Raw genomic sequence first — 18705 nt, forward strand, 5'->3', positions numbered from 1 at the left:
CTCAAGGAAATTCTTTTGCTCAATGTTACCCTGTCATGCTGTGGAACTGGTTAGACAATCCGAAACTTTTTATTTTCAAATGGTAAAGCTACTCCACCGTGGTGGGACCATTACTGGTATCTTCTGTGGTCCTAAAACAGTGAGTACACCTCTAAACATCTAACTAATATTTCTTTGGGTGTTCAATATACCATGCTATAGAATGCCTCTCCTAGAATACGTTGTTGTATATATGCAATTGTACTCCGAGCACTACTAACTATGTAGTTGTAAGTCCTGCAATAATTGGAAGGGGGCAATAGGAAATATTGGCTTTTGTGCTATAAATTAATTTATAAATGTCATTTGAGCAGAGAAAATATTCAACTGTACAGAGGTTACAATCATAAATAATAAAATACTGGGAACATCCTGGCTTTTTAGTAGCAAGCAGCAACTCCATACATAAGACTATTTCAAAATCAAAACAATGGCTATAGATCAATTCAACTTCAGGTGCTGGACCACTACTGGTGAATACATCCAACAGTGACATTGGTGTCTATAAATCGGAAATTGAACAAGTGGTAAAATGGTGTGAAGAACACAATCTTGTCTTAAATGTTGACAAAACAAAAGAAATTATTTTTGATCCAAGATCTGTTGGTGATCACAGTTTTGTTGCAGTTAAGGTTCAGAGTATAGAGCAGGTGACTCGTTACAAGTATTTGGGTCATTTATTTTGATTCTCAACTTAACTGGAGCGAGCACGTAGAATTTGTTTGCTCACAAATCAGTCAGCACTTGTACTTTTTAAGAAGATTGAGGGTTTACGGAGTGGACAAAAATATAATGCTTCTTTTTTATCGAGCATGTATTGAGTCTATTATTCGTTATGGGATGTCTACCTGGTTTGGCAACCTATCTGTCAAATTGAAAGCCCAAAAAGGGCGGGTAAAATAATTGGCCTGAAGAGGACAGGGGGTCCTCTTCAGGAGATCTTTCAAGAGACAGCCTAAAAAAAATATATATATATATATATATATATATTTTTTTTTTTTTTTTTTTTTTTGTTGAATGGTTGTTTTTCTTATGAACTGCAATAATTGATGTGTCCACTGTGTGTGTACTGTATGTTATATGTGTCTATAAGTGGCATGAGTTCCCTTATCCCAAGACAAATTTTTCCCAAGGGAGACAATAAAGGCTAATCTAATCTAATCTAAACACTAAATTACATAGTTTACTTTGATTTACTAATATAATAACTTATAGCATAGCATGCAGTTAGTTGAGGTGTGACAACCCATTCCCAGTCTCTATACCCTTACAAAATGCTGCTGGCTTCTTCTATAACACATAGACTCATAAAGGGTATTGGCTTGTGAAAGGCACAGAGTAAGAGCACATTTGTGTGAGTGTGCATTCTTTGGATGGCCTTCTCACTCTGGGAAAGAAGGAAAAGAGGATCCATTTCCAAGTAATTTGCTCAGAAATCACAGCCAAACACAATAGTAAGGTGCAAAATAGTAACATTAAGCTACCACCTTCAGTACACATACTCAGACATGCAAAACATCCTTAAAAACAATGGGATATAGACTGGGGAATTGTGTCATTGAGGGCGGTTTGTTGGCAGTGTTTTTATTGAACATTCCCTCATCATTCTTCTCATTTCCTCCTTTTCCTTTTTTATCCATTTACGGTAGTGCTTAAAAGGAGTGAGTCAGCTTCCAGAAAAAGCCCCCCTGTCTCCGCGTGGCCGTCTCTGGGTGTAGAATGATTACATCAGCTTGGGTAATCGGTAGAGCGCGGCGGACTGTAATGTATATAAATGTTCACTAAGTGGGATTTGAATGGGTAAACAGGGCGGACAGCAGAGGGAGATACAGAGCAGCAGAGGTCCACACTGTCCTTTCACTCACTTTGACGCATAGACAAGTAGAGTGCCAGGTACATATCCAAGATACAGCATCCCGCAGCCTCAGCCACAATATGTCATTATTTATGTCACTTACATATCACCTCCGCCCTACCCTAGTGTTCACTGCCCACAGTTTCACAATCTGCCAATTTTTGATGTGACTAAGGAATACAGTTTCAAGGTTATAGTTACTGTTGATATATGAAACTCAGAAATATATATTGTGTAAAAACTTTCAGTAAATAATAACTGCATGAGACAGCCCGAGCAGATTGATTCCCTTAAGCAATGTTCTGTATTGTCTGTGTGCAGTCTCTTGTCCTTCTGTCATACCCAACTATCAATCTATTATTAAAAAGTGCCTTGTAGCAGTAAGGGAAAAAATAATAACAGAACAAAAACAAAAACACAAACAACTTGTGGCTGGACTGGAATCTTTTTAGCAAGAGGTTACAAAACCCACTGTCATGACGCTGGTACCACATAATCCAAATCAGTTTGATGCGACTGTTGATTTGATACTGTAATGCACATCTACTGTGATCTTACCTGTATACACTGTAAAAGGTCTGTATGGTAGTATCGGTCTTGGTGAGCGTTGGCAGCAGCTAGCGTCAGTAAGTAGTCATTTCTGGCCTGTGTTGCTTTGGAGTTGCAGTCACTTCTTTTGGCTTTTAACTGAAAACAAAGATAGCAAATTAGCAAATCAAAACAGTAGAATGAGGTTAGGAAACATATAAAAGCAAATATATGTATTGGTGGCAGTTTTGGAAAGAGACTTACCTTTACACTTGCTTTTTGTAAACTAATTCTTGACTGAAAAAGTCCCAGTTTAGACCTGAAAAAATATGGCAAACATTACGTTACAAAAAGAGTCTACCAGCAAATACAGTACATGTGTGTACTGTTAAACATTTTATTAATTCAACTTAATCTTAGTTTGACTATAGTTTCTTTGTAATGTTAAACGATGCTGTAATTATAAATGACTAATAGGTAAACAATATATTTGTGTGAAAACATTTATTTAAGAAGATACACTGTAGAAATATCAAACCATTTACTCTACACCACAAACTTGTCCTAGTGTTTTATAGACATATATGTGAGATATTTTGAAATGCTATAGATTGTGTCTGCATAACACATGTAGACTCAAAATGCATCGAGACAGTGCTAGAATGTTGCTTGTTTGTCTATGCACAATGAGGCTGTCTTCGGGAGCTTTTACCATCATTTAATCCTCTCTGTCTCTTGAGCCTCACTATGACTAATGTCTACATTTTTTTCCTATTAATACCAACAATTTCTACTGAACATACATAAAAAGTGACAGAAAAGAATACATTTGGACTCTCAGCTAAACATTCAATGGAGTGAAAAAGACCCTTCAGACTGAGGTGGAGGGCTGCTCGTGGTGGCACTTAAAATATGTGCTTTTCAGAAAAGTCAAAGCTAACAAACCAGAGGGAACTTACTTGGCCTCTATATCAGCCTTTTCCCGTACTGCATGGGCAACCTGCTCGCAGTCATAGTATTTTTTCTTGGCTTTGGCCAGTTCCTTCACAGAGTCCTGCAGCTCTGCTTGAATGCCACTCAATTGATCTATGGTCTGTGAAGGGAAAGGCAAACATGGAGCTTGTTAGAGAAAGAGAAGGCCTGTGTGCAGTGTGTCATTTGACCAGCACAGATGTGATAGTGAGAGACCAGGCACAGCTCACCTTTTTTAGCTGCTGCTCTTTGTACAGTCTCAAGGTCTTGGCGGGCTCTGATACTTGGCTCTTGTAGTTGTCACACACGTTGAGTCTGGACTGGCTCACCTGCACTGTGCCTTCTAAATAGGATCTCCACACAGCGTATACATTCCTATAGAGGACACAGAGTTCCACTCGATTGCTGCATGTTACAATCTATACAGCAGTGCTCCCAGTAGAAGACTGCTCCAGCAGAGAGGCTGAATTTTAAAAGACCTGGTGTGGTTACCATGATGAAAAAAAGCACCTATATGCTACCTTTCTAAAAACATATATATGTTCTTTACATTGTCTTTGTTTTGCTTTAGATTTTTTTGCTTGTTTTTTCATTTATAAACATAGATACTTGGCGCTGTGGCTTAGATGAATTCCAGCAGTGCCTTTTCAGGGGCATTCTTGTCATTGGACTATTGTAATAATAATAGTAATAATAAAAAAAAAAACACATCATTATTAACTTTACAATACCAACCTATAGTCTGTCCTCTGGTCATCAGGGTCAATGCCTGGCCAGTCTCTTTTTAAGTACTGACTTGCTAACTTCTGTAGTGCCTGAAAGAAACAGGAAGAACATAAATATATTTACATGTCAATGACAAAATTATTTTCAATCATGACTTTCTCTTTTTGTATCACTGATCCTGCACTTAGCAGACAGCTCATAAGGATGCAGTTAGAGTCCATGCACTGTGTGTGTCTAAGCCAAGGGCAACAGAAAAGAGTAACCTACATTTCATGGTCTGGGTTACTGTGTCAGTGTGACATTTAACAGGGTTACTAACAGTAACACATTTCCATAAAGAACCTGGAAGTTGTTATTTCCCAAAATATGACCCACTGTATAAACTTTTAATAAAAAAAAAAAAAAAAAAAAAAGGATTTTAAAATAACATATCAGACTGGGCTGACTAACCACAGCACAATCACATGTGTGTAGGAGGGGACCGCTGGACTCCCAACATGGACACATGAGATCAGTGAGTGACACTTAGTAATTGGAAAGAACTCCCTCACAGGAGGAATGTCTGATCTTATATGGTCAAAGGGCAAAGGTCAAATGACAATCTTTACACTTCAATTGTGACCTTTCTGCAACTATGTAGCAACTACTTGGGTACAGTTTTATGCTGCTCTTGTCTTATCCTTGTCTCTCACAGTCCAATATCTCTTTCTCACTTTTTGCCATTGTTTTAATCCGTTGTGTCTGTTATGTACATTTGTGAGAGAATGTTTATGCAACTAAATATTTTGAAGATAAAAACAGATAATGAGTATTTGTTTAAATTAAGCAGTTTAATTGCTAATAATGTAAAATACAAGTTCTATTTCTAACACACTTGTTCACACCTATAATTAGGAGGGAATCCATTGTCCAATGAAGTGGGGGCAGTTGCTAGGCAACCACAATTTCTAAGGTGAACAGACAGAGGGAGCAGTGGAAGACACCAAAAGCCTGGGAGGGTCTGCAGCATGCAGGAAAGCAGCAGGATATTTGCATAGATACTCTAACTGGATAACTTGGTCTTGTACTGCACCACAATGTGGCGCTGTGGCTTAGTTGGTTAAAGCGCCTGTCTAGTAAACAGGAGATCCTGGGTTCGAATCCCAGCAGTGCCTTTTCAAATGTACTCAGTAGGTATATCTTCGGTTACAATTGGAGATTGCTCAACAAACATAATAGAAAAATGTTAGTGCACATCGGACTGTCTTGACCTTTACCATAGAACTTGATTTTATAAGTGTATCTTATTTCTCACCTGTGCGTAGTCTCTTTCTAGTTGTCCCTTTTTCAGACTGTAGCTCCTATAAAGCACAGAACACTATTAACAACAGGTAAAGGTTTAAACTACAGTTACCATGTTTATTATGGCTGCCATGGCAGCAGACAGTGGCTTATCACAGATGAGGAATATGTGTAATGACAAATGACATTACATGCACACTGGATCATAGATATGCAAAAAGTACTAAGTAAATATTGATGTACTGAGGCATTGTCTAGCTAACAATATGTGCTCCATCAGCTTTATTATTTTGAAAAATATCTAACAAAGGTTTTGGTTGATTCGACTAGCAACAAGCCATAGTGAACCCTGACAGTACTGGTGAATGTGTCACAGCAGATCCCAGGGCCACATGTTTGACCCCACCCCCCAGTAAGTCAACACTCACTCACACATCCCCCCTGCACAACTTTCACACACAGTCCCTGCAGGTTCAAGCCTCGTTGGCGCAGTAGGCAGCGCGTCAGTCTCATAATCTGAAGGTCGTGAGTTCGAGCCTCACACGGGGCAACACTTTTAAGTAAAATGCATGAATTAACCTATATATGAATTTAAATGACTCTTTCAATTGCAATAATAATTTAATACCTAAATAATATACTTTTTTACATTAGTAGTTATATATTTAGTCAGACTTATAAAATTGGGGGATCATCTGGCAAACTATACCTAATTTATAATTAATATGATTGAATGCAAACAATGTAAATGTATTAATAGAATTATTATATTACACAGTAATTATGTCATACATAAATAAACAAACCGATAATAACAAAATAAAAGCAGAAGTAGAATCATACTCTAGGACATAAATGTTTGTGGACAGATGTTTCGATCTGAGTTCTGTTTGCATCATGGAGAGCTCTTCTTGGTTTACTGTTTGTTGTTGCAGTTGTGATATTATGTTTAACATAGTTTTGAATAAGCGGTGTAGTAACTAACCACATTTATCTGGTCATTCACAATCAATAGCACCATTAAAAACTGCATCACCTAATTAATCAGTAATTGGCACTTTTTAGGCCTCCCTCCAAAATATCTGTATTGGTTAGGCTTAATTTTACTGTCCGGTAGAATATTTAGCAAAAAGCTAGAATAGTAATTGTCATGCCAGTAGTAGTGAGCTGTGTCAGCATTTTCATCAGACTGATGTGAGTGGAAAAGGAAAGTACTTAAGTACTTCAGAGATGGGACCTAAATGGATGTCTGCACAAATGATGAATGAGGAAATATAGCTGGTTACTACAAAATTACAAAAACATGAGTTTTTGGAGGTTACTGGAACTAAAAATGGCTAAAGTTTGGCTAAATGTTCCATTTCTGAAACAGCAACAATATATGGATTTGATTTTATAACAAGGAAAATGACATGTAAGCATCAGGCATGCAGTGTTAGTTTGGGACTGAGATCGTAGTATATTCTGAGGATTTAGAAAGATTTAGGGCACTATGTTGAGTCCAGTATCTTTCTTGACATGGTGGCCCTCTAACTCTATTACCCAGTAGACAGGATACAAGCTCTCATTTCTTTTTAACCTTTTCTTCATCTTTATTTCACTCAACAAAAAACAAATGGAAAATAAAAGGAGATATTTTTGTGTTGATTAAAAATGCACATTAGATTAATTGGGTAAATAGCCCCTGAGCAGCTTTTGAGATTTAAGAGTTAAAATCTAGTGCATGCTTTAAAATACAACCCTGACCCTGGTCAAATATAATCTCTATAATTCCACAACTTCACTTTCTTTCCTTCCATTGCAGCATTCTTACTTACGGTCCACAAATGAACTCTAAAACCCGAATGTTTTTTAAATATACAAAATTAGAATATCGAGTAATTGTCTGTGTAATTGTTCAGACAGTATGAAATTCCGGTCTATTTCAAACCTACAAACACTTTAAGACAGAAACTGGTTCACACAAAGGACAAAACTACAAACAAAGCAATGTTGTCTACTCCATTCAATGTAGTGAAGGCTGCAGTGAGCGTTACACTGGAGAGACTGAAAAGCCAGTTCAAAAGAAAATGTACCAACACCGCCGCAAGAGCTCATCGGGACCACAATCTGCCGTACATCTCCAAGCCATTAACCACTCCTTTGACAGCAACGTACAGAGGTAGCCAAAGAAAATAAATGGTTTGAGAGGGGAGTTAAAGACGCATTTTTTGTTAGGAAAGACAATGCTTCCTTGAACAGGAATGGGGGCCTTGGACATCATCGTTCTCTTATTTATAACTCCATCCTCAGACCCAACTCAAGACAAAGAAAGAAATAGTGCAAGCCAGTATGCAAATAGGTGTGAGAGCACCATTAGGCCTGAATGATTATGCTAAATATGACTCAGGTGCAGTTCACACTTACTGTAGTTAAATAGACCTAGGTGACAAACACAAACTGTAAACAGTGTGTTAGTTTACGTGTAACTAGCTCCACCCTTCAGATAGATACAACGCAATGTCCACCAGTAATTTTACCAGGACTGAACAAACTTTTTGTCCAGGTGACAAATTTTTATTTTTATTTTACTATCAAGTAATTTTTTATTATAAGCCAATTAGGCTTAAAAGCTTATCAAACATACACAGGAAATAATCCCAAACAAGGGTATGAACTTAACCTTTTTTGTGATATTTAAACCTCAGCAGTGAAGTACATTTTTGATGGACTGAATTAGGGCTTGGTAATATGAAAAAAAACAACTCTCTTTTTTGCACACACGGATTGTTTACGATTTTAATCGATTTTAATCAAAGTCAGAGCAGCAAATAAATCTTTCAAACAGGGGAAGCACCATATCCTATTTTTAAGAAATTGTAAACTGCCTTAATTTGTATACATATGTAATTACATTTTAACAGTTCCACTTAGAATGAGAGTTTTTTAAAATGTCAACTGTTTAATTGCACAATAATCTTGCTTTGCAAGAAAGAAATTCTGTAGTAAACTTGTTTCATAACAATCCTCAATTTTATGATTTTGCAATTTTTCTAAATCTTGGTTATAAAAAACACAAATTAATCAAATAAATTTGATTAACTGCCCAGCCCAAGACTGAATAAGTAAATAATAAATTTAAATAATATGAAGATATTCATTTTTGACAATAGAGCCCACCCCACAGGACCTGACTGCAGCATTCCAAGACAAAGTTTGGGTGGCAATTAATGACAAAGACATTATTTCTCTAAGTGCCCAAACTTCCTGTTGCATTTCTGTCTGGTGGTGACCACTTTGAATTTCGAAAAAAAACTCTTAACACTTGAACAGACCAATCACAAAGCTGTGTGCCATAGCCTGATGCTTTAGGTCTATCTCTGGAAACAACTGCTTCTGACAGCAGTGAACTAAAGTGGTGAAAGAACTGATCGTGATACTAAAATTTCAAATTCAATTTCAATACAAAGGAATACACTCGATAATCAATACTGATTTCAATACCACAATCATAATAAAAAACACTCTATCTTTAGACAATAGAATGTGACTTTCAACATTAAATTGTTGTACTTTCTTTTATATGTAGCTAAAGATCATTCTAAAGCTATTCAGGAAAGGTTAATTTCTGTCCTGTAAATGTGACTTTTTTAGTATTAAAACCTGCTCAAATGAGTATCTAGTTTCAATACTAGTTTTAGCATCAATTAGTGTCTGATTTTCTATAAATTTGACAGCCTTAGAAAGAAAAAACAGTCTAGTTTGAACAACCTAATGTTGAGGATGTAAAAAATTTAAGAAAGTGTTACAGTGGTTCAAATATTGCAAAAAGTGTCCCACATTATCAGACTGAGCAGACCTGTACAATTGATTATATCAAGCCATCTTAATGAGAAAAAGTAGAGCCAACAACCAGTGCCAACCACCACTGAAAATGTTGGCACAGGTCTCTTCCTCAAGGACACCCTGCATAAGACTACACCTCCATAATGAAGTCACCCTTTTATAATAAGCATTACAGCACCAATATGTGGCATGAGAAAAATATGATTACAGTGCATTTTCAAAGTCTTACAAAGTGCCATTTAGCTCCATGCCCCAATGAAGGTTGTATATTATAGTGACTCTCCCTTCCTCCCACAAGTGTGACCAGAGTCTTGTCTGTGCGCCAAAACCCGAAGCATCAAGGCAATCTGCTTTTAAACAGCTGGAGTGGCCCCCAAGAGTGAAGAGGGGATAGAGCAAGAGATAGAGATAGATAGAGTTGAAAATGAAAGAAGTGAAATGGAAGCAGAGGAGCAGAGGGGGTTTTGCTGTCATAAATAATCAACGCTTAGTCAACAGATAGAAAATGAGTATGTGAGAAGTCATCAGGGTTTCCTCCCATTGCTGAAGTGCACACAAACGTCATAGAGATGTTTAAAAGCAATAGAAAATGTGACTGATGGAGAGAGGGATGCAAACAGAGTATTAGAGGGAGATGAAACAGATTTACAGCAGGAGGAAGGCAGCAGGAAATTCCTTCATCATTTTCCCAACCCGTTTGTTCTTTTAAAAAAATCATAAGCGCCACATGATTTTTTTTCTTTCTCACGTGTTCCAAAGCCTTCGTGTTGATTGTTGCTTTTTTAGGCGTGGGGCTGTGAATGTGCGGTTACCTCATGTCTTCCAGCAGGTCACATTCAGTCTGGTGTTTAAAGTGCAGTCTTGTCATCTGCTCTGTGTGGGTGTTCTTCAGCTCCTGGGTCACTTTGACCTGCACACAAAAGGTCAAACTTAGCAGACAATCATTGGAAAAACATGATTTTTAAAGCAATCCCACAGAAAATCATAACAATTGCATTTTAACTGAATTACAAATTATGGTTGCACAACATTGGAAAAGCATGTGTTTTTAATCTCTACCATAGCTAAGGAAAAACATCAAGTCATTGTCTATTTGAATTATTTGTGGTTTTATCTAAAAATCAAAACAACTAAAAGTTATAACTCTGAATTTCAAAGAGAAAGTATGCTATCTCCACACAAATCCCTGCTCTCCAAATGCTTTTACTTGTGCTTAAAAATATGCTTAAGTCAAACTATTCCTGTATATAGGGCTATCTCAAAAGCAACAAAAATAAATGTTCATAGTGTTGATGGTAAATCTATCAGGCGCCTGACTTCCTGACTGGGCTCAGCTTGTGAGGACGGGCTAAAAGCGAGCACACACATAGATCTACACATCCATTAGTAATCCATCGATGGAACAATCAGTGTCAGGGCTTGGTCGGACTTTAGTGTGGGGGAATGGGCGATTGGCAGTTACAGGTGAAAGAAGACTAGACAGCATTGTCCTGTGCTGAAAAGACTTTAAAGTGTGAGAAAATTTCAAGCATTTAATACAGTTTTGGGCAAAAGCAACACTAAAATTAGCATCCCTTCCACATTACTGCTTCTAGTGCCAACACATTCAGAGTCAGGGAAGGTCATTGTCTATTGTGGAGTGGATTCCATCAAACATTCACCAACAAACAGTGGGCAAATTCATGACCGCATTACAATACAAGAACAAATATCGATTGTCTTCTATAAATTGTCTGAGAACTTAATGAGAACAAGAGATCTGAGATGTTCTAGTACTGGTTTAGTCCTGCACAGAGGAATATGAGCACACCATTAAATCCTGAAATTTAGTATTAGGTTGGGTTTATTTGAACCTGATTTTAGCCCAATTTTAGGCCTATTTCATTCACAATGCTGTACTGGTACTTCAAGTTAAGTACTTTGAGTTAAAAGTTTCAGACTTCAAGGGAGAACTTAAGGATAGAGTAAAGTGAATGAGTGTGATGAGGACTGTAGGAGGAATAGAACTGAGAATTTACCAAATATTATGATAGATTATGCTTTTCCTCAACAGCCTATCCAGGTCTGGCAGTAATAGTGAAGATATGTGCCAACCAAACTGACAAAGTGAAACAAGCTATTCACATTATAACTCCTTAAGAAATGAACAGAATTTGATTTATAGGAAAATGAAACCTTACACTATGATCTCTTCCTGTGAAACATTGGCAACCTCATTGCTCTTGGAGGTGTCTAGGTGAATACGTGTTCAAGCAAGTCCGTATATAAAAGGCATGTTCTGGCTAAGTCTGCTTATAACATCCTTGAGCTAAAATGGTACCAGGGGAATATGTGTTAATTGGCAGGAGGGCACCACGCAGAGGTTCACAGACAAGTCTCCGCGGTCTAATTGAAAAGTGTACACTCCCACATACATACAGAAAGCAGCAGACAATCTCAAGATGTTTTTTTTTTAGCTGTGCATAACATCACCTACAGAATCAATTACGTTTGTGTCAAAACCACATCCTCCCATCATATATCCGTATGTTTGCGCGTATTAGCTTTTGTCAGCACATCCTTGAATAAAACGTGTGACCCCAGGCACACTGAAGGTCTTCTTTTCAAAACAGCGTGGAGAAACGACAGCTTTTGTTATGACGTCTACTGTATATGCTGTCTGTTAGTAAAAACGTTATAATTCACTAGAATCAAGTCAGGAAATTACAGCTATTTTTATCCAGCTAGCTACTCAATGCTAACATAGAGGTGGTTAAAGCCGCAGGTTCGATAATTAATTACAGTATAGGGTGTTTTATTGTTGAACTAATTCCATTATAACAGAATTCAACAAAAACAATGGGCAATTATTTTAGCATAAGCATTTTCTTGATTGTCTGCACATGTTTGTCTGGATAGCAGTTTTAGCTAGTAACATTATTTGACATCTGACGGCTGGACAGATGCATATTAATGTCACTAGGTTACAAACTAACCTAGCTAGCAAACGTTAGCTAATGTCTGCTAGCAAATGAATCTCTTTATTTTATTTATTTTTAAGCATTTCCATATTGTTTTAAAGCACGTTGCCTGTAAAATCACATCTTAATACAGCGTCTGTCATTGTGATCGAGCCCAGCTAAAGATAACGGACTCCTCACTCACCTTCCTCGGCGGCGGCTGCATTGTGGAGTATTGACATGAATGGTATTTCCCTTGTGAAATATATTGTAATTCCAAAAGGAAATCCGAAAATCTCCGAGGGGAATAATATTTGTATTTCCTTAACCGGAATCCTGCCCTCGTGGGGGGACAGGAGATGGAAAGAAGCAAGTTAGATTTGTAGTACTCCGGCGGCCATGATTGAAGATAAATGATCAGTTTATGCACAGAGCAGAAACTGAAGGGAGCACACTCGTGTTGTTGGCTGCTGCTGCCTGCCACTACTAGTACAGTACAGTGTTGTGAAGCAGGGGAGCAGAGAGAGGCAGACAGGCGGGGAAGAACGGCACAGAAGGGATGGGGTGATTTTCAACGGGGAACCCCTAAAGCTACGCGGCTGAACAGTGACATCAAGCGGCCGCGGGCTGCATTACACGCGAGCGGAAGAAAAACACGCACACGGGCATCATTGTTTTGCTACTGCTTTTGTCTCTGCTCCTCGCAAATAGCGTGTGTAGCCGCTCAAAACGTGATAAATTACGAGGCTGCATTGGTTTTGGATGAAAATAATCCCTGAAACGACACGTCTCTCTCTTTTTGTTGTGAATGCGTGCGCCTACTACTTTTTCAAGGAGACAGATAAGATGCTACTCCCTGCAGACCTGCATAGCAACAAGAAGGGGCAGTCGATCAAGGAAAAATCGATCTTAGACAAGCTAGGCTGGACTTGGTGATGTAAAATGTGAACTAAGCAAAAAATATGACCTGTAAGACAAGAGAGATGTATGTCTTGGCTCTGTGGAACTTGTAGACCTCTGTTCTTAGGTTATTTGGGAACTAACGTAAGAAAAAAAAATACTCAGAGGTATCAGATGCTGCCATCCAGTCAGTGTGGGTGTAAAAGTTTCTGTATTATGGTTTAATATTAACTCCATTAACTACATCTTGACATGGTTTCTTTGAATATATTTGGATAGCAGCGATCCATGTACAGGCAAAGACTTTGTCATTAAATTATTTTATTATTATTTTAGTTGAAACAATCATGCTTAGCCTACTCCCATTCTTAGGAAGACAGGTGTTGTCTCAAGGGCAGTGGGCCTTCTACACAGTAGCCAAGGTTAAGGGTACGGTCAGACTTTGTAATGATTAATGCACAAAGCTTCTAGCATTGGTAAGGCATTAAGCACTCGTTGTCACATTTTAATGTGTACCTTAACACAGTCCCACCCAAACATGCCTCCAACAAAGGACTACATCTTTACTTGGAGAAATAGGATGATGATTTTGTTTGTCTGTCAAGATGCCTTTAATTTATGAACTTTATAGTGAATTCTAGGATTATAGTTTGGAGAGTGAAGCAAGGTAAGAGAAACACATTGCTTGTCTGGGATCTAGAATATATATATTCTGAATCCCAGAATAATTCTTCAATAGTTTACTAAGATGTCTGGTCACCAGTAAACCTCCCCGTTTTCAGAAAAAAATATCACAGGGGGCTGAAAAACATTGCGGATAGCTGCAGAATTAATGGGCAAAGCATTAAACTGTTAATCTGAGGTGATTGCACGATCACGTTTGACTGGTCTTGAGACACAGCAGAGGACATGCGGACCAGACTGATATCAATCTGTATAAAAAATACAGACAGATATCGTTCTGGATTTGCCAGGTAAACACATTGCTGGTTTAAATGATAAAACTGTCGCTATTAGACCATTATTTTGAATTTACAGTAAAGCCTATGGTCATTAATAGACATCCACATTCAGACAACAATTTGCCCTTGGCTCAACTGACACATACTTAAAGCAAGTAGCAGCTTGTAAGACGAATATGTAGAAACATGTGGGTGTTTTTTTTCTTCTTTGTACCACATTTAGCCATAACAATATGCTTGCTCTGCACAAGAATGAGGGCACTTTGACGCTGCTAAGTCTTACTCTAGAAAGTAAGAAGGATTCTTTGTTCATTTTTTAATGTAAGTAACAGAATGACTTTGTGACATTTTATTGCTGGTAAAGTTAACTTTTACTATTATGGAAGATAGTTGAGCTGTGAAAGAAAATGTGTTAATCTTTGATCGGCTACATCTTGTAATCAAATGTCTGGAGTTGTGGATCACATACACTGTTACTCATCATAGCTTTTGAACCTGGAGGAACTTGACTTTGGCAGTTTGCCTCAAATGGTACAAGGTTTTGGTCCCTGCTGGATGTTTTAGAATAAGACAAATGCAGAAAACAAAAGCATGTGAAAGATGTTGGCAGCATTTGCATGTGAAATGGGGTAATTTGGTGCGTTTGTATAAAGCTATGATATCTCAAGGCTATGCTTTGACTTTTGGCTTGTGTTGCAATCTGATCACATATAAATGTTGGGTAATTTTCACATCTTTAACAGATTTCTGCCATAGAGGTGTCTTATAATTGCAGTTTATTTATGTTGTTAACAATATGGAATATACGGTATATTTCATGGATTAAGATATACTATATATATATATAAGTCAATCCAAAGTAGAGTAGTATCTATATAGAATATATGGTTGTTATCCTGGGGTAACTGTTTAAACCAAAAAATAGACTAGAATAAAAACGGGTTTGTTTCGCTTTCAATTTGTTTTTGTTTTTATTGCATTTGCATTGGCAGGCTTGCATCTCTAAAGAAACTGACCTGACCTGCTTTCATTTGCTACATTATTCCACACAATGACATGAAATTTATCTCTGTGGTGGATGTTCAAAAGCATGGTTTTAACTTTTTGTTTCCGTGGAATTTTGCAGGGGACATTCCACCTCCAGAAAGTTTCAAGTGTTGCTATAAGTCTGTGCTCTATCAATATAATATCCAAAATTACTCTGATGCCTTTTTTGCTTTATTTTGCATTTTATAGGTGTCCCCACAACCACAATGAGCAGTTCAGATAACGTTACATATCCAAATACCTCCAGTGGATACTTGTGTGAATTCCAAGAGGATTTCAAGTACATCCTCCTACCTGTCAGCTACGCTTTGGTGTTTGTGATTGGACTTGCCCTAAATGCCACTGCTCTGTATGTGATCATTTTTCGCACCAAACACTGGAAGCCCTCTACTATCTACATGCTGAACCTAACAGTATGTGACACTCTCTACATCCTCACTCTGCCATTCCTTGTCTACTACTATGCGGATGAGAATGACTGGCCCTTCAGCGAACCCTTCTGCAAGATCATACGCTTCTTGTTCTATGCCAACTTATATGGTATGGCTTTGAAATGTTAATTATTTGATAATATAGTGCAGTGTCAACTTTTTTTTTAACATTATTTTATTTACAGTAGAACAGAGAACAAAAAATAGATGTACAGTTGCTTCTCAAGCCAATCACTGCTCATGCCATTGGGCCCTTGAGCAAGGCACTTCTTAGACATTTACCTACATCTGTAGCACTGTGTAAGCGTGAAGGCTTTGATGATGTTGTGCTGTGAGAACACATTCCACACATTCACAGTTATACAGACATTGGAAGGTTGATGAACTGTTGCTCAAGGACTCAATGGTAGTATGATTTAGCAGAGAGATGGAGCGACAAGCTTACTAATATTAAAAATTGCATCATGGGATTTGATCTTCTTCTACAAGTCATGTCTGTGAACTCAAATGTAATTTACCATGCATAGCCGAGTAGCCAGATATTGAGTGAGTTTGCTTGTCTATGCCTCTGGTGTATGTATTATCACACAGGTTCCATATTGTTCCTGTGCTGTATAAGCCTGCATCGATTCCTTGGCATCTGCTATCCTGTGCGCTCTCTGAACTGGGTCAGTCCACGTCGGGCTAAGCTGGTATCTGTGGCAGTTTGGGCTTGTGTGTTACTCTGTCAAGCCCCTATTCTCTACTTCTCCAGAACTAGGTAATTGAATCTTATAATGAAATCAAATCAAAATCTTACTTTCATTGCTTTCAGAGTGTCTGTAATTATGGTAAACTAGTTAGAATTGATTGTATCTAAGGAACTAACTTCATTGCCCTGATAAAGTAGCCTGGCTGTCAGAACTATGTTTCTTCCATACTGTGGTAAAGTACATATTACTCCCGTCAAGATATATATATATATATATATATATATATATATATATATATATATATATATATATATATATATATATATATATATATATATATATATATATATATATATATATATATATATATATATATATATATATATATATATATATATATATATATATATATATATATATATATATTTATTTGAATATATTTTAGAGCACATTTTCTTTTAGGTGCAGTATTGGAGGTCCTATATTACGCAAAATTGACTCATCTGAGTCATAAGCCATGTTAGAATGTTGTTACCTTTTCAGAAAAATACCTGAAGTAGACTTTTGTTTCTTTAACACAAGTTTTAGTTACCCTTTATTATTAGTCTGTCTACATCTCCAAAAGCTTAAAGTGCTCTATTCCACTTTGTGATGTCATATAGTGGTAGTTTTCAAGTTAACAGCTTCTTTTTACCTAAAAAAAAATTAATAAATAAAAATAAAAATAGCTTCCTTTTACCCTTAGTTCAATGGAGACAGACAATTTTTGGGTTGAAATTATCCAAATGATTCAATGTATATGAGATTTAAAAATACAGTGGAGCGCTTCCTGTATTACTACATGACCTCACAAGGTAGAATAGAGTGTTTTCAGTTTGAGAGAGGAACTCAGTTTAATTTACTCAAATATGCAGGGTTTGTATGTTAAACATGTTTGAACGAAACAAAACACAACTCCATATATGTTTGTGATGAAACATCATTATAACTTAGATCGGAAAATAGCAAAATATGGCCCTTAAAGTATATTTTTAGTTAAAGTATTTCCAGACTCTAGTAGAAATTAGTCATAAACTTGATTTAAGCCAGGGTTGTACAATTGCAGAGACAAATATTTATAGTAGTACTAGTAGCTGTATCATATATTCAATGTAATTATGATTTTAAAAAGTGAAATTGTGGTGACAATTTTGTTTTTAGTCTAGTACAACAAAATAAATGCAAACTTTGAAAACAGCAAACTAAAGCAATCAAATAATTCTTTCTCCAAATTAGCCTGTTGATGTTTTGTACTGCAGGGATGTAGACAAGGAGAGAGTGTGCTATGACACCACCAGTCCAGAGCTCTTTGATGACTTCTTGGTGTACAGCTCTGTGGTGTCTGTCTTCATGTTTGCCCTGCCCTTCATGGTGGTTATGGTGTGCTATGGGCTCATGGTCAGGAAGCTGCTGGAGCCAGGATGGGCAGCTGAGGTTAGACCAGGCTTAAGAGGAGGTCTGGGGACCCAGCACTACAAGCAGAAATCAGTCAAGATGATCATCATTGTCCTGGCAACATTTATGCTCTGCTTTCTGCCCTTTCATCTGACCAGAAGTCTGTACTACTCATTCAGATATCTGCAACAAATCAACCCAGCACAGGTGTGACTCTTAAATCTGACACATTATGCATTCCTTACTTATGCCCCGAAAACCTTAAATGATAAGCATCATTCAGGTATTCTTGACCCACATTTCTGTGCTCTCCAGGTCAGCTGTAGTCTACTGGAAGCCTCCAGTGTGGCCTACAAAGTGACACGACCTTTTGCCAGTGCCAACAGCTGTATTGACCCCATCCTGTACTTTCTGGCGGGCCAGGGCATCCGGGGTACCCTCACCAAGAAGAAAAGAAGTGTGTCAAAATGTTTACCACAGTGTGACACTACTAAACTCTAAATAATTGTATGAATAAATATATTATGTTTTTATATTTAACATCAGCCCCCAAAGCACTTTATGGTGCCAAAGTAGGCATATTTGTAATATTTGTCAGATTGATTACATCTAAATTAGTGAGATATACTTGAATTGTATAGAGCAATTTAATTTCTCAACACGAAATAGATACTGTTTATTCTGATGTGAGAACAAAATTACTGCAGGTTCAGTTATGGCTGAGGTAAACATTGTACAATTTATTTTGAAATTTTAAAATGTTCCAGTTTGAAGTAGATAGATATATCTTGAATATGTGTATATTTGTTGTACTTTGGATTTATATTTGAAGAGACCTTTATATAATGGAAATTATACTCACTATAATAAAGATTCAAACATTCAATGTTACATTATACAGCTTTATTTATTTATAGCATTACTTTAAATTTTATATATGTTTGTATGTATGTATGTATGTATGTATGTATGTATGTATGTATGTATGTATGTATGTATGTATGTATGTATGTATGTATGTATGAATGTAGGGGTGTGTGTGTGTGTGGGGGGGGGGGGGGGGGGGGGTGCGTG

At 37.2% G+C, this 18705-nt stretch overlaps 2 protein-coding genes and 2 non-coding genes across 5 annotated transcripts in view; 3 read left to right on the plus strand and 1 right to left on the minus strand.

Annotated features, from left to right (window-relative positions):
• Nucleotides 1–12672, minus strand: part of LOC117380308 (F-BAR and double SH3 domains protein 2-like) — a 28062-nt gene extending 15390 nt beyond the window's left edge. The window contains exons 1-8 of the mRNA XM_033977095.2: nucleotides 12371–12672; nucleotides 10039–10136; nucleotides 5415–5460; nucleotides 4130–4209; nucleotides 3625–3769; nucleotides 3382–3515; nucleotides 2687–2741; nucleotides 2453–2581 (exon numbers count right to left, since the gene is read on the minus strand). Coding sequence (XP_033832986.1) covers nucleotides 2453–2581; nucleotides 2687–2741; nucleotides 3382–3515; nucleotides 3625–3769; nucleotides 4130–4209; nucleotides 5415–5460; nucleotides 10039–10136; nucleotides 12371–12391 — 708 coding nt within the window. The 5' untranslated portion in view covers nucleotides 12392–12672. The remainder of the gene's footprint in view (nucleotides 1–2452; nucleotides 2582–2686; nucleotides 2742–3381; nucleotides 3516–3624; nucleotides 3770–4129; nucleotides 4210–5414; nucleotides 5461–10038; nucleotides 10137–12370) is intronic.
• On the plus strand, nucleotides 5201–5274 carry trnat-agu (transfer RNA threonine (anticodon AGU)). Its single transcript has one exon. It is a non-coding gene; the product is annotated as a tRNA-Thr (tRNA).
• Nucleotides 5879–5951, plus strand: trnam-cau (transfer RNA methionine (anticodon CAU)). Its single transcript has one exon. It is a non-coding gene; the product is annotated as a tRNA-Met (tRNA).
• Nucleotides 12673–13713: 1041 nt separating the features above from the next.
• Nucleotides 13714–18399, plus strand: p2ry2.1 (purinergic receptor P2Y2, tandem duplicate 1). 2 transcript variants are annotated; one of them, XM_055225958.1, is made up of 5 exons: nucleotides 13714–13732; nucleotides 15264–15614; nucleotides 16097–16265; nucleotides 17496–17838; nucleotides 17947–18399. In XM_055225958.1, exons 2-5 carry the CDS (start codon nucleotides 15281–15283, stop codon nucleotides 18130–18132), a joined length of 1032 nt encoding a protein of 343 aa, XP_055081933.1. In that variant the 5' UTR covers nucleotides 13714–13732; nucleotides 15264–15280; the 3' UTR covers nucleotides 18133–18399. The 2 variants fall into 2 exon arrangements, with proteins under 2 accessions (XP_055081933.1, XP_033833004.1); XM_033977113.2 differs by lacking the exon at nucleotides 13714–13732 and adding an exon at nucleotides 14274–14348.
• Nucleotides 18400–18705: the final 306 nt, after the last annotated feature.

This window comes from Periophthalmus magnuspinnatus, chromosome 13, assembly GCF_009829125.3.
Source record: "Periophthalmus magnuspinnatus isolate fPerMag1 chromosome 13, fPerMag1.2.pri, whole genome shotgun sequence".
Taxonomy (NCBI): Eukaryota; Metazoa; Chordata; class Actinopteri; order Gobiiformes; family Gobiidae; genus Periophthalmus; species Periophthalmus magnuspinnatus.